The 27,736-nt window shown below is 40.9% G+C and overlaps 2 protein-coding genes across 2 annotated transcripts; both read left to right on the top strand.

Annotated features, from left to right (window-relative positions):
- Nucleotides 1-622: 622 nt before the first annotated feature.
- Nucleotides 623-8,234, top strand: LOC138729958 (toll-like receptor 7). Its single transcript, XM_069874579.1, has 2 exons — nt 623-755; nt 4,238-8,234. The coding sequence occupies exons 1-2, from the start codon at nt 753-755 to the stop codon at nt 7,376-7,378; spliced, it is 3,144 nt and encodes a 1,047-aa protein (XP_069730680.1). The 5' UTR covers nt 623-752; the 3' UTR covers nt 7,379-8,234.
- A 10,109-nt stretch (nt 8,235-18,343) lies between these two features.
- LOC138729965 (toll-like receptor 7) lies at nt 18,344-25,398 on the top strand. The gene is made up of 2 exons (XM_069874592.1): nt 18,344-18,480; nt 21,589-25,398. Exons 1-2 carry the CDS (start codon nt 18,478-18,480, stop codon nt 24,727-24,729), a joined length of 3,144 nt encoding a protein of 1,047 aa, XP_069730693.1. The 5' UTR covers nt 18,344-18,477; the 3' UTR covers nt 24,730-25,398.
- The last annotated feature ends 2,338 nt before the right edge of the window (nt 25,399-27,736 follow it).

The raw sequence follows: 27,736 nt of genomic DNA, 5'->3' as shown, positions 1-27,736 counted from the left end.
ACTAAGCATCCAAATCTAAAATGCTGTTAATATGAATCAACAATTTCTGTCTCTCATTAAGCTTACATTAAAAAAAAAGGGGGGGAAAAAAAAGGAACTTGAGTGTGTTCAAATCTTAGTTTTCTGAAGTGAATGCTACCCTCATGTAAAACATTTGTCTCCAGCCTAATTGATCTTACACCCTCTCAAAAAAATATTTTGCCATTTCCATCCTTTGAGGTTCCCCTTGGGTTTGATGTTCATCTTGAAGTAAGACTTATTTTAATTCTTTATGCTGTGACATTGTAGCTAAGTAAAATACACAGGTTGAAATTAAAACTGTGCTCAGAAGTAGCAAACGAGAGAAAATTGTGCCATATGAGACCAAAAGGAAAAAAACTTCAGTCACAGTGGTGCATGCATGTATAAGTAATCTGAGAATTTGCTTAAAAGGGAAAAATAAGAATACTCAGTTATTTCATGGGGGTGGAGGAAGAAATGTGGTACTGTTATTTTAGTCTCAAGTACAAAAGTTTGAGGAAGTAGGTTGAAGGAGTTGTTTCACATTTAATTGTTTCTCAAGTCACAGGCCAGATGAAGAGTAATATAGAGTAGTGAATACTGCTGATGTCTTGAGTGAGTTATATCATGCTGTACTTACTTTCTTCACACCTCACCTGAACTCATGGGGACCTCTTTTATGCTGTTTTCTTCTGTTCAGATTTACAGTCTCCTCCAGTAACAAATTTGCCAGACCTGGAAGCACACAGAAAATGGTATGTTAAACTTTAATTTGAAATTTGCTCTTAGATCTCTTTAACTGGAAATGTTGAGGAAGACTTTTGAAAGCACGATTTCATTTTCTCTTCTCTTAATGTTCCAATATACTATTGTGGTTAGAAGCTGCAATACATAATGGCAGGAAAGGAAAGAATTTAATTGTGCTTATACTAAGTGGCTAGCATTTCTGTATACTACAGAACAAGTATAATAAGGGCTTTTCTAACTGCTATCAATTTGGAGGTTTTCTTTTTTCTCTAGTCTTTCCCATGTTCACCTTGAAAAATACATATGGAACACCTATAGAAAAAAAACGTTCAGAAACCCCTAGCTGTATTGTTGCTGAATATTTGAAGAATGTATTTAATCATTATAAAACCAAGCATATATCACAGAGGAATGGACAGTGCACATCCCACCTTTAGGTACTTTTAAACTAGCTTCTCATTGCAATGATGATGCACGAGTCAGCACTGCTTGTTTCTTCCAATGAAAATGATCTTTTTCATTTCTGTTGGTGCCATAACAGACAAAAGTGTTACACATGAGAACAGGCGCAGCACCGGAATATTAACAATTGACAGTTAAAATAGCTTATGCATGAAAAAAGTGTCAGGAAACAGAAGTGTCTACAATGAAATGAAGCACAAATATGGTAGGAGGTAGGCTGGCTTTGCAACAATGCTTAGGTACCTAAAAACACTGCCATACATAAGAGTTCAAAATCTGAGCACTGTAAACATCTCCAAAAGCATTTTTGACTTCTTCAGAAACCTACAAATGTAGTAATGAAGATTTTAAAAGTCTGTATTCACTGCACCTAATTTTAGGCACCTAAACCTGCGAGCTTAGTCTCCGTTCAGTGTGTAGTTAGGCAGAGCTTCCTCCATTTTCAGAGTTGAGCAGCCCTGCAGAGGGTCCTCTCTCTCCTCTTTTCTGCTCCTTCTTGCATGTCAGTGCAGCCCAGGTTGATATCAGTGAGCTAAGGATCTTGGTGCAGGCTGAGTGCAGGGGCCAAATACAAGTTTATGTAGAAAGTTTGTGTTGGTCTAGAATGAAATCTTGCTTTGCCTGGGTCCTACACTAGTGCTTGGACACAGCGTTTTAATTTGATTTAGAAGATCTTTAAAAGTTGATTCTAATGAACTTTTCCTCAAGAGCAGCAAATCTGTGGTTTGACGCTCAGTTAGCAGCAGAGCTTTTCCTTCCTTTTTTTACAGGAAGGTAGGCTGTTGGGAGTTTGATTCAGAGCAGTTATCTGTATTCTCCCTCAGTGGCAGCAGGTTCTGTTTCTGTGGCAGGTGACGGTTGGCACTTCATGGTCTGCTGTCATTATCAAAGGATAAAGGTAAATAACATATACATGATGCAGTAATATGCAGTGCAGAGAGTCTCTGTGGTTTTCCCGCCACGTCTCTTACCTACTTCATGGGTGATAATACTTTGCATAATGATCTTAGGTCTGGTAAAGAAAGAGATAGAGGTGGTAGGTGCTGAGGGGCCATGGGCCATTCAGTTAGGACAGGCTGTCTTTGTTTTTAATCAGTCTGATAAATTATTTTAAATGCATAATGTAGTGTGGCTCTTGGAAAAGAAGGAAAGCAAAATATTTGCAAGAGTATATCCAGATTTTTCTTCAGCAATGTCCCGTTTCATTCCAAGAAAGATATTCAGACTTCCATGTAATTCATATCAGTGGCAGAGCCCTTTCAGTCTCTCTCCCACATCCCTGCTTATATTAGTGGAGAAAAAAAGTTCTGAAAAACCCCAGGATGGTGGGATGAAATGAATGCATTTTATCTTCTCTACATTGACTCACCACTTATTCTGATTGTTATTATTCATCATTTCATCCAAGTACTTTTCTACATCAGGTAATCAGAAGAGTTAATCATCCTCTAAAGTTGATCAGAAGACACTGGTGAACTGTCTTAGCCTATGGCTTCTGTCTTGATTGAGTTTCCAAAGTAAATTACTGTAAAACAAATAAAAGTTGGTTGGTTTATTAACAAGACTTCACAACATTTGAAATGTAAATTAATAGGCATGGTCTGGTTAGTCCATGTTAGCATTCCCTGAGTAAATAAATGAATGTTAGTCATGGCTGCCAGCTGAGATATTTAGCTACATTGCCTTTATTCTGTGGATCAGCTGAAAAGAAGAAAGCACTATAGAACTTATAGAATCATAGAATCATTTGGTTGGAAAAGACATTTGAGATCATTGAGTCCAACCTTACCTGTTCACTACTAAACCATATCCCTGAGCACTTCATCTACCCATCTTTTAAATAACCCTAGGGATGGTGGCTAAACCACTTCCCTGGGAAGCCTGATAACCCTTTTGGTGAAAAAAAAATTCCTGATATCTAATCTGAAGAGGCCACTTCCTCTCGTCTTGTCACTAGATACTTGGAAGAAGAGACCAACATCCACCTCGCTGCCACCTCCTTTCAGATAGTTGTACAGAATGATAAGGTCTCTGCTCAGCCTCCTTTTCTCTAGGCTAAACAACACCAGTTCCCTCAGTAACCTTTCATAAGCCTGTTCTCCAGCACATTAACCAGCTTTATTGCCCTACTCTGGACAAGCTCCAGCATCTCAAGATACTTCCTGGCAGTGAGAAAGGAAATTGTGGTAGAGGAGACACTGTGTGATAGTGCAATAATAAGTTACACTTAATTCAAGATCTGCAGTGGACTTTTACATTTTTCCTTCTGTACTGAAGCTTTATATTGAAAAGCTGACTGGATAAATCACCAGTGACTCCATTTGGCTGTGGAAATTTGTACTCCAGACAGCAGAAGTCTGGTGCTGTGTGAGGCTTGATCTGGCTTCTCTTACATCTGCTGCCCTGCTAGACACTGGAACACTCCTCCAGATATTTAATACAGTTATGTAAGGTGGTGGAAAATCTAAGGTCAATTATATATCCACTCTGTCACTTACTAGGGGAGGAATCCTTATCATAACACTAAATTGGAATTAGATACTCACATGTTAATCAGCATGGGTCTGAAAATCTTCACTAGCTTTTCAGTGAACAACAGATTATCTTTCATAGACTTTAGAAAATTAACTTTGCTCATTTACACTATTAGACAATTATAATCTGCTGGATATTTGACACTGCATATTTCCCCTCAAAAATACCCCAGAAAACTCACAGAGATGTAGCCTTTAATCAACTGCATTTCCATTATTTCAGTAGATATTTATTATAATGATACATTATTTGAGAGTGATATGTATATATATTACCACTGTTAGGCTTAGTGAAAAGAAAGCGAAGAAAGTATTTGAGTAGATAACAACATACGCCATCCCCAAGTTTATAATAGTACCTGCACATCCATCTCTAGCCAGCATGAGAAACAGGATCCTAGTTTAGCAGTCTCACCCAGAACATCTTTGATCTAATGTTCCGTGGTGTGTTCTCATTGCATTAAATTAATGCCTCCCTATTTTCTTCTTTTTAGGTACCTTGTGCAAAGATGTCAAATGCAATGAAGTTTGTCTTGCTCTTCCTGTTTCCATTACTGCTATCAGGATCTTGGTTTCCCAAAAGTTTACCCTGTGATGTTAGAGCCTCTGAAGGAACTGTGACAGTGGACTGCACCGACCGGCGTCTCATGGAAGTTCCCAAGGGGATCCCGGCAAATGCTACTAATCTTACCCTAAGTATTAACCATATTCCCCATCTCTATCCAATGTCCTTTGCTCATCTTAAAAACCTCATGGAGATTGACTTCAGGTGCAACTGTGTGCCTGTCAAACTGGGACCCAAAGATCATGTGTGCACCACAAGACCAAAGATTGAGAATGGCAGTTTTGCTGTCCTGACAAGACTGAAGTCGTTGTATTTGGATGCAAACCAGCTTTTAGAAATACCTCGGGGTCTTCCTAGTACTTTAAGTCTGCTGAGCCTGGAAGCGAACAGTATTGTTTCTATCCAAAGGGCTAATTTATCAGAGCTAGGAAATATTGAAATGTTGTATCTGGGACAGAACTGCTACTACCGTAACCCATGCAATGTTTCATTTGAAATTGAAAAAACTGCCTTTCTGGAGCTGAAAAAATTAACAATACTATCCCTGAAGTCTAACAACTTAACTCATGTTCCACCCAATTTGTCATCGACTTTAAAGGAATTGTATATTTACAATAACATGATTCAAGTCATTGAAGAACAGGATTTAAGTGACCTTCACAATCTAGAAATTCTTGACCTAAGTGGCAATTGCCCACGTTGCTATAATGCTCCATATCCTTGTATTCCCTGCCCCAAGAGCTCAATACAGATACACGCAAACGCTTTTCATGCCTTGACAAATTTAAGGATTTTACGACTTCACAGTAACTCTCTGCAGACCATACCCAGCAGCTGGTTTAAAAACATCAGGAATCTCAAAGAACTTGACCTCTCCCAGAATTTCCTCATAAAGGAGATTGGAGATGCTCAGTTTTTGAGGTTTATCCCCAGCCTTGTAGAGCTTGATCTGTCCTTTAATTTTGAGCCAAAGATGTACCCACCACGCCTGAATCTGTCTAAGACATTTTCCTCCCTCACTAACCTGGAAACCCTCAGGATCAGGGGTTATGTCTTTAAAGAACTGAGAGAAGGAAATCTAGATCCATTGCTCAATCTTACAAATCTCTCGGTGTTGGATCTTGGGACTAATTTTATTAAAGTTGCTGACCTGAGAATGTTCAAGCAATTCCCAGCTCTTAAATTTATAGACCTCTCGGTGAATAAAATTTCTCCTTCTTCAGGTGAAAGTGACTGTAATGGGTATTGTTCTAATCCTAGGATTTCAGTAGAGCAATACAACAGGAAAATATTACAAGAGATGCATTATTTCAGGTATGATGTGTATGCTCGAAGCTGCAGGTCCAAAGACAAGGAGGCTGAATCCTACACATCTTCACTTAATGAAGAGTGCCTGAAATATGGAGAAACTCTAGATTTAAGTAGAAACAATGTTTTTTTTGTTAATCCTTCAGACTTCGAGGGACTTCATTCCCTCAGATGTCTCAACTTGTCTGGTAATGCAATGAGTCAAACTTTAAATGGAAGTGAATTTTCCTACTTGTCTGGTTTGAAATACCTGGATTTTTCTAACAACCGGATTGATTTGCTGTACCCAACTGCTTTTGCAGAGCTAAAACTTTTAGAAATTCTTGACCTGAGCAATAATAAACATTATTTCCTGGCAGAAGGTGTTACTCAGGTGCTTAGTTTTATGAAAGACTTGTCCCATCTGAAGAAGCTGATGATGAATGAGAATGAGATTGCTACCTCTGCAAACACAGGAATGGAAAGCCAATCGCTCCAGATTTTAGAATTCAGAGGAAATCGTTTAGATATTTTATGGATGGATGGGAATGCCAGATACTTGTCATTCTTCAAGAATCTGACCAGCCTCGAACAATTGGATATTTCCTTCAACTCACTCAGTTTTATACCTCCTGATGTTTTTAAAGCTATGCCTCCACAACTCAAGATCCTCAACATAACCAATAACAGGCTGAAGCGTTTCCTCTGGGGCAGCCTGCAGTATCTGAAGAAACTAGTAACTCTGGACCTGAGCAATAACCTTCTGACTACTGTTGCCCATGAATTGTCCAACTGCTCTTCAACGCTCCAGGAACTGATACTCCGAAACAATCGGATTCAGCGACTAAGTAAACACTTTCTCCGAGGTGCTTTTCAGTTGAAATACTTGGACCTCAGCTCAAATAAGATTGAAATCATTAAAAAATCTAGTTTCCCTGAAAATGTCATTAACAACTTGAGGATGCTGCTTTTGCATGGCAATCCTTTCAAGTGCAATTGTGATGCCGTGTGGTTTGTTTGGTGGATCAATCAGACTCAAGTGACTATTCCTCTCCTGGCCACAGACGTGACCTGTGCTGGCCCAGGGGCACATAAAGAAAAGAGTGTGGTTTTCTTGGATCTGTATACCTGTGAGCTGGACACCTCGTATTTGATCCTGTACGCTCTTTCCGTTTCAACTCTCCTCGGCTTTATGGTGTTCACAGTGATGAGCCATCTCTATTTCTGGGATGTGTGGTATACTTACCATTACTGCACTGCCAGGTTGAAGGGCTATCAGCGTTTATCTTCACCAGATTCTTGCTACGATGCTTTTATTGCCTATGACAATGAGGATCCAGCTGTGAACGAGTGGGTGCTGACAGAACTGGTTGAAAGGCTGGAAAATCAAAAAGCCAGACGGTTCAATTTGTGCCTGCAAGAGAGGGACTGGCTCCCAGGACAGCCGGTCTTTGACAACCTGTCCCAGAGCATTCAGCTGAGCAAAAAGACCATATTTGTGCTGACCAATAAGTATATTAAAAGCGGCAGCTTCAAGACCACATTTTACATGGCCCACCAGCGGCTTCTAGATGAAAAAATGGATGTTATTATCTTGATATTTCTTGAGAAGGCTTTGCAGAAGTCCCGCTATGTGCGGCTGAGGAAGCGGCTGTGCAGAAGTTCTGTCCTGGACTGGCCAAGTAACCCTCGATCTCAGCCCTACTTCTGGCAGTGCCTGAAAAATGCAATAGCTACGAGCAGTACCCTGGCTTACAACAAGCTACTCCAAGAAACTGTTTAGCTCTGCTCTTCCCTGTAAGTATTGTTAGGAGGCATGGTGTGCAAAAGATCCTAAGCTTCCTTTGGAGAAACGGTCAAAGTGATAGTGTACTCCAAAACAAAACGCACCTTTGGTCACAAAACTGATGGTTCACCTGTTTTGCTACAAGGTTGAAGAGCAACTGTTGCCAGCACAGATGTTTGGCGAACATGCACCTGGCTTGGCACTGTTGGCTGCACAGCAAGAGAAGAAGCACTACCCACTGGAAGTCCCGAGTTTAAAACAGGATCAGTTGTTCCACTTCTCAGTTTGCTGGAGGTCTCCGGTGTTGCTGCCTGCGGTTGGGTCAAGTGTCGGTGAGACACTTGCTCCACTTACTCTAATGTACAGGCTGCCAGGAGGAGTTTGGCTGCGCCTAATGTTGCTGCTGCTCAGGTCACTGTTGCAGTAAATGTGATTTTAGTAGTAAACTGTATTTTCTGCTTGGAGTATTTATGAAACACAAGAAGATTTCCTGACGCTTTCCTCAAAAACACCTTAAGCAAAGTTCACGCTTTGATTTTAGGAGTTGGGAAAATGTAAGAATAATTATCTTTTCATCTCGGGCTTCCAGCTGCTGAGTCTACTGCTTCTGTCTGAGTGGGAAACCAACCTAGTTGCTGCGGAAAGGAATGTCTGGTGGGACTGCTTGTCAGGGGCTTGGGTGTGATATGGGTGTAATGTCCTTGCATTACCCAAAGCTGATAAATATGAAGAGCCTGTGAAGAATTGGTATGGGCTAAATTAGGACGGCATGTGAGAAACAAATTTAGAATGGTTGTGGGTCAGAAGGCATTATAATATTAAGGGAGGCCTTGTGCATGGACTTGCTCTGTGTGAGCAGGGAGGGGTAGCAGGACATCAGATCAGCTGATGGAGAGGCACAAGACCATTGGAAAGTTATGTGAAACAAAGAGAAATGGGTCAGCAACAAAGAAAGGAAGATAGAAAAGAAAAACTTAAAGCAGAATAGTTTGAAAGAATGGAGGAAATCACAGCCAAATTAGCACATGATAGAATTTAAGAAGCATTTACTGATAATTCTCAAGTTAACCTTTCATTTTGCCTTTCACCTGCCTCCTTGACTCTTGACTCAGCTAGGTACTCCCTGTGGACTTAGGTCTCCTCTCCAATATAGTGCTGTTGGCTTTAAGATCTCTGCTTTTTCACTTCCACATGGGTCCTGCGTTACAATCCCTTATGTATCAACTGAAATGATGTTAGCAGATCTAGCCTAGACTGGGCCTGAGGACAAGTGGCTGGCCTGCCTCCACATGCCTAGATTTTCTCCAGAACAAAATTCAGACACTCAAAATGCAAAGTATGTAAGACCAATTCATACAAGGAAAGCATCCATCTTATAGTTTCTCTTGCCCTGGTGTGGCATTCCAGAGCAGCCTCAATCCCTCCTTTGCCTGCTTGTTCCCTAAGCAGGTCCCTTTCCCACAGTGGTTTGCTGAGGCACCACTAGAAACCTGAGCTGGGAGAAGGTCTGAGGTTAGGGACATCCTGAAATAGGGAAGAATTACTGCTCAACAGCATAAACATTTAGGCCTGTTCCCCACTCTGGTTCACAGCAAAACCTCCTCAAACATGTGACAGTATTTCAGCTGAAGCCTTTTTTAATTGCAAATGATACCTCTGTGCTTGGCAAAGATGGGGTCTCTGCATGCTGTGATGATCTCTGTTTTGGAAGGATCAGCATGCTCTCCCCTTGCCAGGCACTTCTGTCTACAGTGCAGTATGGGCTTTTCCCCTCTTTCTCAAAGACCTTTTTATTTTCTGGCAATGAGCCTCAGTGACAGTTCTGGCCACCGATGAACCAACACTGTTAACATCTTTGAACCTGCTGCAGTCAACATGCCCTGTTAGAATTATTATTGAGGGGTACCTGACCAGTAAAAAGTAGTGTCAGGACTCTAAATCTCAGAGAGACAAACTTTTGGCTGTTTAGGGAGATGGTGTGTGGAACACCTTGAGAAAATGCCCTCAGAGGTAAAGGAGCGAATGAGAGATGAGAGAGACTTAAAAACATTTTTCTCAGGGTGCAAGAGCTCTCAGTCCCAACATATAATGAGTCAGGAAGGGGAGGTAGGAGGCTAGTTTGGCTAAGCCATGACCTCTTAGTCAAACTGAGACACAAACCAAAAATGCATAGGCAGTGGAGGCAGGGATAAATATCCTGAAGAGATGACTGGAATATGGCCCAGGTGCGCATGGAAAGGTTCAGGAAAGCCAAGGGCCAGCTGGAGCTGAGCTTGATTAGGGATATGAAAAATAACAAGGATTTCTTCAGGTACAGAAAACAACAAAGATGAAAGAAACTGTATCCCCTGATAGTCAAAAGGGAGACCTGGCTATGAGCAACATGGAGAAAGCTGAGGTACTTTTTTGCCCTGGTCTTCACTATCACATGCTCTAGCCACATCATCCAATTCACAGAATCCAAAGGTGGGAAATGTGATAATGAAGTACTGCCCACCATTGGAAAAGATCAAGTTTAAGACCATCTAAAGAACCTGAACTTCTTGATGGGATCCATCAAGCCCCTTCATCCTCAGGAACTGGTGGATGAAGTTGCTAAGCAACTATCCATAGTATCTGAAAAGTTGTGGCAGACTGGTGAAGTTCCAGGTAACTGGAAAAGGGGAAATATAATTCCCATTTTTAAAAAGGGAAAAAGGAAGACCTGGGGAACTACAGGCTGGTCAGTCGCACCTCTGTGCCTGGCAAGATCACAGAGCAGGTCCTCCTGGATACTATGCCAAAGCACAGGGAAAAGAGAGGTGATTGTTGACAGCCAACATGGCTTCACCAAGAGTGAATTGTGCCTGACAAATGTGATGCCCTTCTACAATGGGGTTACAGTATTGGTGGATTCAGTGCACTCCCAGCAAGACTGCAGGGAACACTAAGTTGAGTGGTGTGGTTGATATTCTAGGGAGAAGCAATTGCACCCAGAGGGACCTCGACAGGCTAGAGAGGTGGGCCTGTGCAACTCTCATGAAGTTTAACAAGTCCAAGCGCAAGGTGCTGCACCTGTGTCAGGGCAGTCCCAAGCACAAATACAGGCTGGATGGAAAAGTGATTGAGAGCAGTCTTGAAGAGAAGAACTTGTGAATATTGATGTATGAAAACTGAATATGAATGGGCATTGTGTACAGCCCAGAAAATCAATGATGTCCTGGGCTGCAGTAAAAGAAGTGTGGCTAGCAGGTTGAGGGAGATGATTCTCCCCCTCTATTCCACTTCACCTGGAGTACCGAATTTGCAGTTGTGGCCCTGAGCATAAGAAAAACATGGACCTGCTCAAATGCATCAGAGGAGAGCCATGAAGATGATCAGGGGACAGAGCATCTCCCATATGATGACAGGCTGAGCGAGTTGGGGTTGTTCAGGCTAGAGAAGAGAAAGCTCCAGTAAGACCTAATTACCTCCAGTAATTAAAGTGGGCTTATTAGAAAGATTGGAAGGGTCTCTTTATCAGGGAGTGTAATGATAGGATGAGGGCTAATGGTTTTAAAATGAAAGATGTTAGATTTAGATTAGATATTAGGAATAAATGTTTTACTATGAGGGTGGTGAAACACTGGAAGACGTTGTCCAGAGAAGCTGTGAATTCCCCCTCCCTGAAACTGTTCAAAGGCAGGTTGGATGAGGCTTTGAGCAACCACGTCTAGTACAAGATATTCCTGGCCAAGATGTCTTCCAACTCAAACCATTATATGAGTCTATGATCTCAGCTACCTCCTGCATTTCCTCACCTACCTGTTCTGCTGGGTCCTCTCTTAGAGTAGTCCTTTTTTGATTTAGTTCTAAGAATCCAGACAGACAAGGAGTCAAACACAAACAAGAAAAACAAGGTTCATACAATAATACAATAATAACGGGATTTTACTCCCAGTTTTTCACAGCACTTTTGTTGATTAACAAGAGAAGCAGGACATATAGAAGGGTCTGGTTAGAAAAGTGGATGTTCTATGTTATATTTTAACAAATGTCTTCCTGATGGTTGTGTTTGTAAGCCTAAACTATCTGTATCTCTAGATAGAATGATATGAGCTGTAATGTGGCTGTCTTCATAAGATAAAATCATAGATGTTGCTTGAACTCTGACAGGCTTGGTGCCACAACTGCTTCCCTGGGGAACCTGTTCCAGTGACTGACCACCTCTCAGTGAAGAACCTTTACCGAAAGTCCAATATGAACTTCCCCAATGTATCTTCATACCATTTCCTTGTGTTTTATCACTGGTCACCAGAGAGAGGAGATCAGCATCTTCCTCTCTGCTGCCCACCTTGAGGAAGTTGTAGCCTGCAATGAGGTCACTGCTCAGACTTCCTTTCACCAAGCTGAAAAAAACCAAGTCAAGCTGAAAAAAACCAACTCAAGCTGAAAAAAACAAGTGATTTCTGATGCTCCATATTGTTCTGGTTTGAACTAAAGCAGAATTAATATTTACTTCTCAGCTAAGCTTTGTTTAAGTAACTTCGTTTTCTGAAAGTTAACTACATGTTTTTAGAAAGTTTCTGTCTGCAGAAGTGATAACACTTAAATTTTATGATTGTCACCAAAGTAACAGGACATTGGTATGCAGAAAGCTCATTGCCTACATATATCCCTATAGAAATCAAGACCATCATCAAGCTGGTGATATAGTGTCAGTCAAAGGGGTGAAAGAGAATTGCAGCTGCAGGGAGGAGCAGACAGGACAGGTGACCTAAAACTGACCAAGAGAGCATTCTGTTCCAAATAGGTCATACTCAGTATAAATTGGAGGGTTCATAAGAGTCAACCTCTCTTCTTCGATGGCTGATGTCTAATACTGATCTCACATGCCCTTTTGCCCCTGATCCCAGATCCAAGCATTCCTGAATCCAGTTCCTGAGTTCAGCTCCCATCTGCTGCTGTATCCAGCCTGAGACCTTTTCCCCATACCTACTCTGCAGCTTCAGTGGTGATGTATAGTCACCGGGGATTCAGTTCTGTATATTTGTGTATATATTATTATTATTTTCGTATTAATAGTGTTTTCCTTTTTATTATTATTTCATTAAAGCTGTTTTCGTAATAGTTTCCAACCCACAGGTCTCTCATTGGGTGATGGAGCACTGGAACAGGCTCTCCAGGGAAGTATTCATGGCACCAAGCCTGACAACATTCAAGAAGCAGTTAGACAAAGCCCACATGATGTGAATGTTGGAGTTGTCCTGTGCAGGGACAGGAGCTGGGCTCGAGGATTTTGTGAGTCCCTTCTGACTCAGGACATTCTATAATCCTACCGTTTCCCTTTCCCAGGGGTGGGAGGGGGTTACGATCACAACTGCTCACATTTAGCTGCTGATCAAACCGTCAGGGGCTAAACCGTGACACTCCTAAGTCTAGCCCTCAAGGCCTTTCACTATCTCAGTTTTCCTCCTCTGGACACACTCTAATACTTTGATCTCCTTATACTGAGGTATCCAAAACTGTACACAGTACTGGAGGTGGGGCTGCAACAGCGCAGTGTAGAGTGGGGCAATCACCTCCCTCAACTGACTAGCTGTGCTGTCTCAGCACACAATTTGTGTGTATAACCAAGATTATTCCATCCCAGGTGCAGAATCCAGTACTCAATCTCGTTAGATTTCATAATGTTGGTGACAACCCAGCTCTCTAGTCTATCCAGATTTCTCTGTAAGGCCTCCCTACCCTCAAGAGAGTCCTCAGCTCCTCTTAATTTAGCCTTACTGGCAAACTTATTTAATGTACATTTGATTCCTGCATCCAGACAATTTATAAAACTTTTAAAGAGTGCTAGCCCTAAAATTGAGCCCTGGGGAGTCCCACATATTACAGGTCAGCAGAGTAATGAAACACCATTTACTACACATTTTTGAGCCTAGCCTGTCAGCAAATTGTTCATCGATTATATCATGAACTTGTCTAGCTCTGTTGCTGAACATTTTGGCCAGGATACTGTGAGGGGCTATATCAAAAGCTTTGCTAAAATCCAAAACCCGAAATCCCACATCTACTGACTTCCCTTGGTCAACTGGATAGGTGACCTTGCTGTAAGAGGAAATTAAGTTAGTTAAACAGGACTTTCCCCTCATGAACACATACTGGCTATGGCCAGTGACTACACTGTCTCTCAAATTTCTTTCAATAACTCCCAGAATCACCTTCTCCAAAATTTTACCAGGCACTGAAGTGAGACTGACAGGCCTGTATTACCAGGATCTTCCTTCTTACCCTTCTTGAAAACTGGGACAACATTTGCTGGCTTCCAGTCCACCAGGACCTCTCTATACTCTCAAGACTGTTGAAAACTAATGGAGAGAGGTTCCATAATAGCATCAGCCAGCTCTTCCGGTACCCTTGGATGAATCTTATATGCAATCAGCTGCCACAAGTCTCTAACAAGTTCAGATGCAACCAGGAGTTTATCATTCCTTCAGTCATAGTCTTTCAATATAGGACTCCAGGAGTCCCCCATTACCTGTGTTGAAGACAGAGGCAAAGGTATTAAACGTCTCCGCTTTGCCTGTGTTCCTATTTGTAAGGTAACTGACCTAATTGAATAATGAAACAATGTTATCTCTGGTTCTCTTTTTGCTGTTAACATATTTTAAAAAGCCCTTTGGTTGTCTTTCAGAGTTCTGGCCAGCTTGAACTCTAATCAAGCTTTGACAACACATTTTTTCCCCCTACATTAGTGAACGGCATCTCTATCATCCTCACATGTCATCTGTCCTTTCCTTCAGTGTCCAGGTATTTTCCTTTTCCGCCTAAGATTTTAGAAGATCCCCATGTCTCCAAGCCAGTCTTGACTTCCAACACTTTGAAATTGACTGTTCCTGCACTCGTAAGAGATGGTTATTAAAAAAACACCTGTTAAGTTTTTAACCACAAGTGTCTGGAAACATAATTATACAAAGTTAAGACCTTATCATTATGTAAAAGCCATACAATACTTTTAATGCGAGGTATCGCTGCAGTTGTTTTACAAATCAGAGCTTTACTAACAAAGCCTGATTTTTTTGCCTTTACTGTGCACAAGTATTATAAATGAATATTTAAAATCACATGTGCTATTAGATTGCTTGTGATTTTATTGATTTCATACTCATTTTTCTTTCGAAGAAAGAAGACTATGCCTTGCCCAGGTCGAATAGGGAAGAATGTTGGCATTGACTCTCATGTAAACCCTGCTCACCAGTCATGTTTGAGCTGTCATGGACATAAGGATGAACCATTAATCACACGAAACTGGCACTCATTTTTATAATAAGATCATCCTTCTCCTTCTTTTTATGGTCTGACAGAAGGAACACGATGTTGAAATTTTGTTGGGAGTTTTGAGTTAACATTTTATGAGCTGTTGAAGTTCTTATTTCTCAGATTGTTGTAATCAAACTCACTTAACTGTATTTAACAAGATGACAGGGAGTAAAGAGCAGAAGGAAAATGCAGAATTAAGCTTACTGCGTCTCCTTCATTTTGTGCACTTGAAATGCTTACGAAGAGATAAGTGAATTGCAACAGCTCTGGGAAAACCCCATCCGTTTTAACAAAACTATAAGGCATGGGAACAGAAAACTGAGAAGTGTTTGGTATTGAATGTTCTACGCTCCCTGGTCCTTATTGGGATGCTGGCCTGAAGGGTAGATGACAGTTCAGCCTGATGGGGAAACACTCTTCTCTCAACAGCATTATTTTGAAATAAAGGAAAAAGTCAAGTACTGCATTCTGTAGCAGATGTTAGAGGTTTTCTCTCATATTTGTCTATAAAACTTGTTTTGACTCATCCTCCTGCCCTAGTGGAAGTACAAATTTTTGCCTTTCTCAGGAGAAGTACTTGAAGTTTGCAGCCTTTCTGGAAGTTCCTGCCATGGACTCCAGGATTTTAAATGTTGAAAGCTGAGAGCCCATTTCTGAAGTAGTGGACTTTGGGGAATGAAACCAGAGTGTGTTCGCACTGCTCAAATCCCTCTCAGTGTTGTTTGTCGGTGCCTATTGCCTCTGCTGGCATTCTGTGGTCGGTCACATGTTGTGTGGTGGCTAACCTGGGCTGGGAGCCAAGCCTCCACCCACCTGGGCTGGGAGAGAATCAGGAGGGCAGAAATGAGAGCTGCTCCTGGGTGGAGACAAAGATAGGTTAGCAAATGAAGAAACAAAACATCAAGATTTGCAAAAGCAGTCACTGACCACCTCCCACCAGCAGACCAATGGCCAGCCATCCTCCAAGTGATTGCTGCTTTGGTGAAACTGTCCCCTGCCATGTTTATTGTTGGGAATGGCACCGTATGCCATGGATTATCCCTTTGGTCAGTGGGGGTAGGCTGACTCGGCTGTGGCTCCTCTCAGCCTCTTGCCCAACCCCAGCATGCTCTCCAGGGGGAAGCAGTGTGAGAAGTGGAGAAGGTCTTGAGGCTTTGCAAGTTCCTGAGTAGCTGTAACACCCATGTAGTACTAACACTGGTTGCTAGTCTAAAACACAGCACTATAGGGGCTGCTGTGGAGAAAATAAACTCCATCCCAGCCAGACACAGTATGGTTGTTGTGAGTGAAAAAGGAGGTGTGATTGTGGATACTCATCTCATTCTTCTCCAGGCCCATGTTGTGCTATACATGCAAGAATTTAAGAAAATCTGTAGGTAAAGGAGAAGAAAGAATAAGAGACATTGCAGGGTATGTGAAGCATGAGGACTTGCTGCATTCCTTGCTCAAATCAGGAGTTTTGCACACATGTATGTACATACACATATAAATCTAGATCTATTTGGCCAGGTCCATAGTAGGTGGCTGTCACCCAACACTGTGGTGACAGATGAGTTTCTTGACAGAATGATGATGGCACCATGTCATAGTTACACTTGAAGCAACATTCCCTTGACAGGATATTATGTTTTGCATTGCACAGAAGATATAATTAGAATGGCACAGTTTCTCCACAAGCCAAAACAATGCAGCACAATCTATAGGTAACATAATATATATATGATTTATAATACAATTTAACTTGACCCTCTATAGACTGGGTCAAATGTTAATACACGGTTTGCTGTATCAATATAGCAATGATAATGTAGATTCAATAAACATAAAATATGAATCACTCAGTCTTCAGAAGATGCAGACAATGGTAGAGGTGTCTCACTTCCAATAACAGGAATGACAGGCACCTTTGCTTTCAGAAAACAGTTTTGTAAAAACCAAATGGTCAGCTTTGGCACTGGGGTAATCTAAGGCACTCTCAGCTTTCAGAAATGGGAAAGTCTATTTCTGTGCTGCTGGTGAGTCTCTTGGTCATATGAATGTCAGCACAATGGGTGATTGGGTAAGTTTTTATTGCAGATCTGTGAGTCTCCTAACTCAACAGAGCTCCGAGAGCTTCCTCTGCCCTTGTTGTGGGCCAATCTTCTAAACTGCTGCCTTCTATTTATTGTTTTGGCTATTTTTAGTGCCAGCAAACACATTTCTGAAGCTTCTGTCAGCAAGAACCTTGTATTTTGCATCCTTTAAGGTTTCTGCAAGAGATTTTATTGTCATTTCTTCAACTTTTCTATCCATTTCTATTTGTGGGTCTTTTCACACATTTTTTAATCTACATTAGTTTGAAGGGCCAACTTATGTATTTCAAAAATTTAGCAACTTGACTTATCTCTTTGATAATTTCCTGGGCAAATTATGCAATGTTACACTGAAAGAAAGCAACTTCCAGAATCCAGCTTCTACCAAGTCATTCTCTTATTTCACAATTATTTAAACACATTTGTTTTAAAATAAGAATAGTAATAAATGAGTGACGACTGTCTCTCTGGTCACACTCAACCTGTGAAATATTTGCAGTGAGGCAGCTAGTCCAGGGTGTTTGTAATGAATGCTTTTCTCCTACCTGACATGTGTTGAATGGCCTTGTAGAATGCAGCAGGATAGCGGTGAGATATATGCATTAGTTAAAATAGCCCCCAATGAAAATCTCTGTCCATCTTGCATGAAAAGAAAAATCCACTTACTGGTCAATAGCAGAGGGATTCTACTATTAGCAATCAGGCACAAAGTTAAGCAATATAGTCCTGAACCTATGGTGACTTAATGAGCCCTTTCTTGGTTTTGTTTATGTCTATATGACTCAACTGCTAAAACCGGGAAATTTTAGAGTGTGATTGTAAATTCTTTCCCTGTTGATTCTTTGGGTACCAATCATCTCAAAAGAGTTCCTCAACTCCACAAGAGTCAGAGAAATTACAAACTGCTATTTAAAATGTAATGGAAAACATTCAGGGAAAGAAAACATGAAAAGAATACCCCACCTAATAAATATCCTAAACATTGATCCAGTCTGTCCTGCTAAGCATAGAAACTTCTAACTAAGAAACTCTCAAACAGACACCAAGTTCCATGAAATGCTGGATTGCCACCAGCTGAAGCCTACACATGTCGTCTTTAACTTTGTTCCTTCTACATTCTCCCACACATTTTTTACATTTTCAATACCGTTTTCTATGCCCTCACCACTACCCTTTTTTTCTTGACTTTTGTTCCTCTCACTGAAGTCCCATTCACTTAACAGATATTTGTCAGCTTTAGAGATATGTCTGCTTATATTAGCACAAAAGTGACTCTTAGTAAGATTTGAGTCCTTGAAGCTTATAGAAGCAGAATTTAATCTTAAACTATAATTATAAAAATTGCTAAACTTCGAAATATAAAATATTGTTAACATCAATTAATAATTTCTGTCTTTCTGTTCATGCAGCTTAATCTGAAAATGGGGGCTGGGAAAAAGGAACTTGAGCTTCTGCAAATCTTAGTTGCCTCTTGTCAATGTTTTCCTTATATAAGGCATTTGTCTCCTAGCTGATTAATCTCACAATCTCTTGCCAAATATTTTGCAGTTTTAAGCCTTTGGTGTTCTCCTGAAGAGAAAGAAGACAGAGTAGTGACTACTACTGTTGTCATGATTGAATTATATTGTTATACTCTCCTCTGCACCTGAACTGAACTCATAGGGACCTCTTTTATGCTGTTTTCTTCTGTTCTGATTTACAGTCTCCTTCAATAACAAATTTGCCAGACCTGGAAGCAAACAGAAAATGGTATGTTAAACTTTCATTTGAAATTTGCTCTTAGATCTCTTTGACTGGAAATGATCTCCTTTTCTGTTTTCTAAATGTTCAAATTTACTATTGTGGAAGCTGCAATACACAATGACAGGAAAGGAAAGAATTTAATTGTGCTTATACTAACTGGCTAGCATTTCTTTGTACTACAGAACAAGTATAATAATGGCTTTTCTAACTGCTATTGATTTGAAGGTTTTCTTTTTTCTCTAGTCTTTCCCATGTTCACCTTGAAAAATACACATGGAACACCTACAGTTTCCTTCAGAAACCCCTAGCTGTATTGTTGCTGAATATTTGACGAATGTATTTAATCATTATAAAGCCAAGCATAGATCACAGAGAAAAGGACAGTGCACATCCTACCTTTAGGTACTTTTAAATTAGCTTCTCATTGCAATGATGATGCACAAGTCAGCGTTGCTTGTTTCTTCTAATGAAAACAATCTTTTTCAGTTCTCTTGGTGCCATAACAGACACGAGTGTTGTACTCAGTTAGCAGCAGAGGTTTTTCTTATTTTAAAATAAGATGTACTGCTGGAGTTTGATCCAGAGCAGTTATCAGTATTTCCCTAAGTGATGGCAGGTACCATGCCCACCTCTTTGCCCTGCTCCATGAGCACCTACCTTGGGGTATGTTAGTCAGGCAATGTAAGATCTAAAGGTAGGCAGGAGCTGAGGGGCCATGGGGCATTCGGTTAGGATAGGCAGTCTTTGGTTTTTCATCCATCTAATAAATTCTTTTAAATGCATAACATGGTGTGTCCCTTGGAAAAGAAGGAAAGCAAAATACTTGCAAGAGCATATCCAGATTTTTCTTCAGCAATGTCCCTTTTCATTTCAATAAAGACCTTCAGGTTTCCATGCAAATCATATCAGTGGTAGTGCCCTTCCTTCTCCTTCCCATATTCCTGCATATATTAGTGAGTAAAGAAGAGCTCTGGAAAAAAAACTAGGGTGGTGGGACAAAATCAATGCATTCTGTCAGCTCCGAATTGACTGCCCACTTACTCTTATTGTTATTATTCATATATCATTTTCGTCCATGTACTTTCTACATCAGGTGATCAGAAAAGTTAATGATTGGAAGACACTGGGGAACAGCCTTAGCCTGTAGCCTCAGTGAGTTTCCGAAGTGAATTGTTATAAACCACATGATGGTTGTATTGATTCTTAACAAATGACTTGACGGGGGTTGAAAACAATGCAATGTGAATTCACAGGCATGGCCTGGTTAGTCAAGGTTAGCGTTCCCTGAGTAACTAAATGAATGTTAGTCATGGCTACCAGCTGAGATATTTAACTGCATTGCATATGTCTGTGCATTGGCCGAAAGGAAGAAAGCACCATATAACTTCCTGGCGATGGGAAAGGAAATTGTGGTGGAGGAGGCGCTGTGTGGTAGTACAACACCAAGCTACACTGAATTCAAGATCTGCAGTTGACTTTTACTTTCTTCCTTCTATACTGAAGCTTTATATTGAAAACCCGACTGAACAAACCCACAGAGTGACTCCATTTGGCTGTGGACTCCAGATAGCAGAAGTGTGCTGTTGTGTAAGGCTTGATCTGGCTCTGCTGCCCTGCTAGTCACTAAAGCACTCCTCCAGATACACAGATGGAAAGGTAGATTTAGCACAATTACATAAGGTTACATTGTGTAATGCAAAAACACAAAATTGTGCAGGGGACTCAGTGGTTTAAGTAAAAAGAGTGTAAAACAATAAGCCTCAATCTCCATGCCTGTGTCACCTGCAGGGCAGGCATGCCTTAGGAAAAAATCAATGAGGTCTTCACACACTGTTTGCCTGGATCTCTATATGTTCTTGCATCGCAGCTAAGGAGAAAAATAATTTCCCTGTAGCTTGGACACTTTTCCTAATTATTTGATTTTCAGCTGCCTAACTATGTATTCACATTTAGTCAATATTGTGCCATGCATAACTAATCCTGGTTGTTTAAGAACTTGCTGTGTGCCATGCATCTCCCAGATTTCAACACTGAATTTTCCAGGGAAAAAGGATGATGTTGGGTATTGTGGGGTTTATTATCTTTATATCTCTTGACCAGCACCTGACACAGGGAGTTAAGAAGCTGTGCAAGGCAGAAAAATGGTCATGGCCTCTTTGCTTGTGCTAGGCAAGACAAGGCTGGCAGCCTTCGACAGAGGGACAGAGTTTTTTTCACCTTGTTGGCTGCTGAGGAAGTAACTAGTATGTTGCAAAATACTGGAAGCTTGTTGCTCTTCCCACAATGCACACAAATCTATAAAGTAGGCAAGACCACAAAGACTTGATAGACAGAGAGCTTATCTTGGGATATTCTTTAAATGCCTGTAGGATTTTGGGTCTAATTATGCACTGGTTCTTATTCTTTTATGGAAAATGCTCAATCTTAAATCTGTCTTTGAGGTTCATATTTATACTTAACAATAATGCAGTGCCCTCTTGGCCCTCTGTCCTTATTGGACAGTGAAAATGCAAGCTGCTATTAAATCGCGTGGAAATAAAGTGGTTGACAGGCTTAGGTAAACCATACATCCATTCTGACACTTACTAGAAGAGGAATCCTTATCATAACACTAAATTGGAATTAGATACTCACATGTTAATCAGCATGGGTCTGAAAATCTTCACTAGCTTTTCAGTGAACAACAGATTATCTTTCATAGGCTTTAGAAAATTAACTTTGCTCATTTACACTATTAGACAATTATAATCTGCTGGATATTTGACAATGCTTATTTCCCCTTAAAAATACCCCAGAAAACTCACAGAGATGTAGCCTTTAATCAACTGCATTTCCATTATTTCAGTAGATATTTATTATAATGATACATTATTTGAGAGTGATATGTATATATATTACCACTGTTAGGCTTAGTGAAAAGAAAGCGAAGAAAGTATTTGAGTAGATAACAACATACGCCATCCCCAAGTTTATAATAGTACCTGCACATCCATCTCTAGCCAGCATGAGAAACAGGATCCTAGTTTAGCAGTCTCACCCAGAACATCTTTGATCTAATGTTCCGTGGTGTGTTCTCATTGCATTAAATTAATGCCTCCCTATTTTCTTTTTAAGGTACCTTGTGCAAAGATGTCAGATGCAATGAAGTTTGTATTGCTCTTCCTGTTTCCATTACTGCTATCAGGATCTTGGTTTCCCAAAAGTTTACCCTGTGATGTTAGAGCCTCTGAAGGAACTGTGACAGTGGACTGCACCTTTCGGCATCTCAGGGAAGTTCCCAAGGGGATCCCGGCAAATGCTACTAATCTTACCCTAAGTATTAACCATATTCCCCATCTCTATCCAATGTCCTTTGCTCATCTTAAAAACCTCATGGAGATTGACTTCAGGTGCAACTGTGTGCCTGTCAAACTGGGACCCAAAGATCATGTGTGCACCACAAGACCAAAGATTGAGAATGGCAGTTTTGCTGTCCTGGCAAGATTGAAGTCGTTGTATTTGGATGCAAACCAGCTTTTAGAAATACCTCGGGGTCTCCCTAGTACTTTAAGTCTGCTGAGCCTGGAAGCAAACAATATTGTTTCTATCCAAAGGGCTAATTTATCAGAGCTAGGAAATATTGAAATGTTGTATCTGGGACAGAACTGCTACTACCGTAACCCATGCAATGTTTCATTTGAAATTGAAAAAACTGCCTTTCTGGAGCTGAAAAAATTAACAATACTATCCCTGAAGTCTAACAACTTAACTCATGTTCCACCCAATTTGTCATCGACTTTAAAGGAATTGTATATTTACAATAACATGATTCAAGTCATTGAAGAACAGGATTTAAGTGACCTTCACAATCTAGAAATTCTTGACCTAAGTGGCAATTGCCCACGTTGCTATAATACTCCATATCCTTGTATTCCCTGCCCCAAGAGCTCAATACAGATACACGCAAACGCTTTTCATGCCTTGACAAATTTAAGGATTTTACGACTTCACAGTAACTCTCTGCAGACCATACCCAGCAGCTGGTTTAAAAACATCAGGAATCTCAAAGAACTTGACCTCTCCCAGAATTTCCTCATAAAGGAGATTGGAGATGCTCAGTTTTTGAGGTTTATCCCCAGCCTTGTAGAGCTTGATCTGTCCTTTAATTTTGAGCCAAATATGTACCCACCATACCTGAATCTGTCTAAGACATTTTCCTCCCTCACTAACCTGGAAACCCTCAGGATCAGGGGTTATGTCTTTAAAGAACTGAGAGAAGGAAATCTAGATCCATTGCTCAGTCTTACAAATCTCTCGGTGTTGGATCTTGGGACTAATTTTATTAAAGTTGCTGACCTGAGAATGTTCAAGCAATTCCCAGCTCTTAAATTTATAGACCTCTCAATGAATAAAATTTCTCCTTCTTCAGGTGAAAGTGACTATAATGGGTATTGTTCTAATCCTAGGATTTCAGTAGAGCAATACAACAGGAAAATATTACAAGAGATGCATTATTTCAGGTATGATGTGTATGAGCGAAGCTGCAGGTCCAAAGACAAGGAGGCCGCATCCTCCAAATCTTCACTTAATGAAGAGTGCCTGAAATATGGAGAAACTCTAGATTTAAGTAGAAACAATGTATTTTTTGTTAATCCTTCAGACTTCGAGGGACTTCATTCCCTCAGATGTCTCAACTTGTCAGATAATGCAATAAGTCAAATTTTTAATGGAAGTGAATTTTCCTACTTGTCTGGTTTGAAATACCTGGATATTTCCAACAACCGGATTGATTTGCTGTACCCAACTGCTTTTGCAGAGCTAAAACTTTTAGAAATTCTTGACCTGAGCAATAATAAACATTATTTCTTGGCAGAAGGTATTACTCACGTACTTAGTTTTATGAAAGACTTGTCCCATCTGAAGAAGCTGATGATGAATGAGAATGAGATTGCTACCTCTACAAACACAGGAATGGAAAGCCAATCGCTCCAGATTTTAGAATTCAGAGGAAATCGTTTAGATATTTTATGGATGGATGGGAATGCCAGATACTTGTCATTCTTCAAGAATCTGACCAGCCTCGAACAATTGGATATTTCCTTCAACTCACTCAGTTTTATACCTCCTGATGTTTTTAAAGCTATGCCTCCACAACTCAAGATCCTCAACATAACCAATAACAGGCTGAAGCGTTTCCTCTGGGGCAGCCTGCAGTATCTGAAGAAACTAGTAACTCTGGACCTGAGCAATAACCTTCTGACTACTGTTGCCCATGAATTGTCCAACTGCTCTTCAACGCTCCAGGAACTGATACTCCGAAACAATCGGATTCAGCGACTAAGTAAACACTTTCTCCGAGGTGCTTTTCAGTTGAAATACTTGGACCTCAGCTCAAATAAGATTGAAATCATTAAAAAATCTAGTTTCCCTGAAAATGTCATTAACAACTTGAGGATGCTGCTTTTGCATGGCAATCCTTTCAAGTGCAATTGTGATGCCGTGTGGTTTGTTTGGTGGATCAATCAGACTCAAGTGACTATTCCTCTCCTGGCCACAGACGTGACCTGTGCTGGCCCAGGGGCACATAAAGAAAAGAGTGTGGTTTTCTTGGATCTGTATACCTGTGAGCTGGACACCTCGTATTTGATCCTGTACGCTCTTTCCGTTTCAACTCTCCTCGGCTTTATGGTATTCACAGTGACGAGCCATCTCTATTTCTGGGATGTGTGGTATACTTACCATTACTGCACTGCCAGGTTGAAGGGCTATCAGCGTTTATCTTCACCAGATTCTTGCTATGATGCTTTTATTGCCTATGACAATGAGGATCCAGCTGTGAACGAGTGGGTGCTGACAGAACTGGTTGAAAGGCTGGAAAATCAAAAAGCCAGACGGTTCAATTTGTGCCTGCAAGAGAGGGACTGGCTCCCAGGACAGCCGGTCTTTGACAACCTGTCCCAGAGCATTCAGCTGAGCAAAAAGACCATATTTGTGCTGACCAATAAGTATATTAAAAGCGGCAGCTTCAAGACCACATTTTACATGGCCCACCAGCGGCTTCTAGATGAAAAAATGGATGTTATTATCTTGATATTTCTTGAGAAGGCTTTGCAGAAGTCCCGCTATGTGCGGCTGAGGAAGCGGCTGTGCAGAAGTTCTGTCCTGGACTGGCCAAGTAACCCTCGATCTCAGCCCTACTTCTGGCAGTGCCTGAAAAATGCAGTAGCTACGAGCAGTACCCTGGCTTACAACAAGCTACTCCAAGAAACTGTTTAGCTCTGCTCTTCCCTGTAAGTATTGTTAGGAGGCACGGTGTGCAAAAGATCCTAAGCTTCCTTTGGAGAAACGGTCGAAGCGATAGTGTACTCCAAAACAAAACGCACCTTTGGTCACAAAACTGATGGTTCACCTGTTTTGCTACAAGATTGAAGAGCAACTGTTGCCAGCACAGATGTTTGACGAACATGCACCTGGCTTGGCACTGTTGGCTGCACAGCAAGAGAAGAAGCACTACCCACTGGAAGTCCCGAGTTTAAAACAGGATCAGTTGTTCCACTTTTCAGTTTGCTGGAGGTCTCCGGTGTTGCTGCCTGCGGTTGGGTCAAGTGTCGGTGAGACACTTGCTCCACTTACTCTAATGTACAGGCTGCCAGGAGGAGTTTGGCTGCGCCTAATGTTGCTGCTGCTCAGGTCACTGTTGCAGTAAATGTGATTTTAGTAGTAAACTGTATTTTCTGCTTGGAGTATTTATGAAACACAAGAAGATTTCCTGACGCTTTCCTCAAAAACACCTTAAGCAAAGTTCACGCTTTGATTTTAGGAGTTGGGAAAATGTAAGAATAATTATCTTTTCATCTCGGGCTTCCAGCTGCTGAGTCTACTGCTTCTGTCTGAGTGGGAAACCAACCTAGTTGCTGCGGAAAGGAATGTCTGGTGGGACTGCTTGTCAGGGGCTTGGGTGTGATATGGGTGTAATGTCCTTGCATTACCCAAAGCTGATAAATATGAAGAGCCTGTGAAGAATTGGTATGGGCTAAATTAGGAAGACATGTGAGAAACAAGAGCAGAACGGTTTGCATTCCTTGGTCATTGAGTATTTAGAGCTTATTTAAACCTTCTAAGACCTACTAAGGTCCGTAAAACTGGAGTGGCTTTATTTTTTCTAGGTTCTGCTGCTTCTCAGACTCTTCTGCTTCCCATGTCCTGCTGGGAATGAAACCTGCTTTGAAGTGAGACTCAATCCCAGAAAGTGACTGGTAGAAAAGCTAATCTGGACTACAGACATTTTTGTGGTTGAATTTCTTTGTGACTGCAGTGGATGTATGAGTGCATATGCATGGTCTCTGTGGGGTGATGTGCACCCTCTTTGGCAGTAAGCATCTTCCCAGAGGACCTGCCAGCAGGACATCAGCTCTACAGGTGACAGAGAAAGAGGAGTAACCACCTCTGCGAAGACTAACTGGTGGACCTCAGCTTTGCAGGAGCTAAGACCATCCGAGGCTCTGCCCTTTGATCAGTGTTCTGGTTTCAACTAAAATAACATCATTTTTCTAACTTTCCTCCTAAGCCCCATCTAAGTAACTTCATTTTCTGAAAGGTAACTACATGTTTTTCAGACGGTGTTTTTCTCTCTAATGGTAGTGTTAAAACAGGGCACTGATATGCAGAAAGGCCATTACTTGTTAGTATAGAAACCAAAGCCATTGCTGAGCTAGTGGAATACTCTATGTGAAAGAAGCAAAAAGGTGTAGCACCTGTAGGGAGGAGTGGACAGGACAGATGATTCCAAACTGACCAACAGAGTATTCTATTCCATGTACATCATACTTGGAATAAAACTGAGGGATCATGAGGGTGAAGCTCTCTTTGATGGCCAGCATCCAGTGAGGATCTCATCTGTCTTTTTGTCCCTGATCCCGGATCTGTGCATTCCTGAGTCTAGTTCCTGAGTCCAGCTCCCTCCTGTCACTGAGTCCAGCCCAGGACGTTTTCTCTGTGACTGCTCTGCAGCATCAGTAGCAATGTAGTCATTGGGGGCGGGGGAAGGAACAGCACAATTTCACATATTTGTACATATTTTTGATAGGAATGCTTGCACACAATGATCCGGTGGGTCTTTTCCAAGCTGGTGATTCTATGATTCTATGATTCTATTTTTTGTTATTTTCCTATTACTAGTATTTTCCTTATTATTATTATTGTTTCACTAAAGCTGTTTTAGTTTCCATCCCACAAGCCTCTTTCTCTCATTTCCTTTTCATTGTTCCCTGGGGAAGGAGGGAATTAAGACCACCATAAATGCTTGCATTTATCTGCCTGTCAAGCCAGGCCAGGGCTAAACCATGAAAATCAAAGACATTGCTCCCAGGCTTATATATATTTTTACACACAAACACATGAATATCTATATATAAATATGAAAAATATGTATGTATATACACATATATAAGAAAACCTTCAGTTTTTTTTTTTAAAGAATAATTTTTCATGTCATTGACCATAACAGGGATTCTTCAAACAACTTCAGTTTAATTTATTTTTGTCAACAACATACCGATACCTGTTAATGAATCTCTTAGAAAGAAAGAGTATGGTTTATGTATTGAAAGGAAAAAAACCCCTAAAGATACAGAACTTTTAATGCGAGCTAAATATATAACTATCCCTGAAGAATGTGGAACCTAAGAGTACAAAAGAAAAGAATTTTCTCAAAGTAGCATTCTATTCTCAGGAACAAATAAAATGGAACGATGGTCCAAGTGTGACACTGTGCTCAAGTATTTTCTTATCTTAGTAATTTTTTATGCAATGATTTACTAATATATATTGAGAAAGCAGTTCTTTCTCTTGGATAAGCCAGTTCTTTTCAAAGAGAAAAAGAAAAGCTCTCCTTTTCTAGACTCTTATGGCAAGGTACTTCAAACTAGGGCAGGTGATCCAACGAGTAGCATCAAGGGAAAAGGGTAGATGTTCCACTTGCCCCCTCTGTGAGCAGCTAACCTGCATGCCAAAATTAGGAGGGAGTAGCTCAGGGTGCTCAAACACAAATTTTGTCCCAAACAGCCCCTCCCTGGAGGAGCCAGGCTGTCCCCAGGGGAGACAATTTTCTCCAGTAAGATCCTGTACTGGGGTGCTAAAAAGGGGTAATGTGAACGCCCCCTCCTGTTGATCTCCCCAGAGTAGACTGTCCTTTTATGAGACAGCCTACTGCAGACTCCCAAGTGTTCTCTACTGTTGTTTCATTGGGAGAAATAAAGTGCTCAGTTTCAGCCATCAGGATCAA

Source organism: Phaenicophaeus curvirostris, chromosome 1 (genome assembly GCF_032191515.1).
Source record: "Phaenicophaeus curvirostris isolate KB17595 chromosome 1, BPBGC_Pcur_1.0, whole genome shotgun sequence".
Lineage (NCBI taxonomy): Eukaryota > Metazoa > Chordata > Aves > Cuculiformes > Cuculidae > Phaenicophaeus > Phaenicophaeus curvirostris.
Note: the sequence above shows the minus strand (reverse complement) of the source record. Positions and strands in the feature narration are given on the sequence as shown.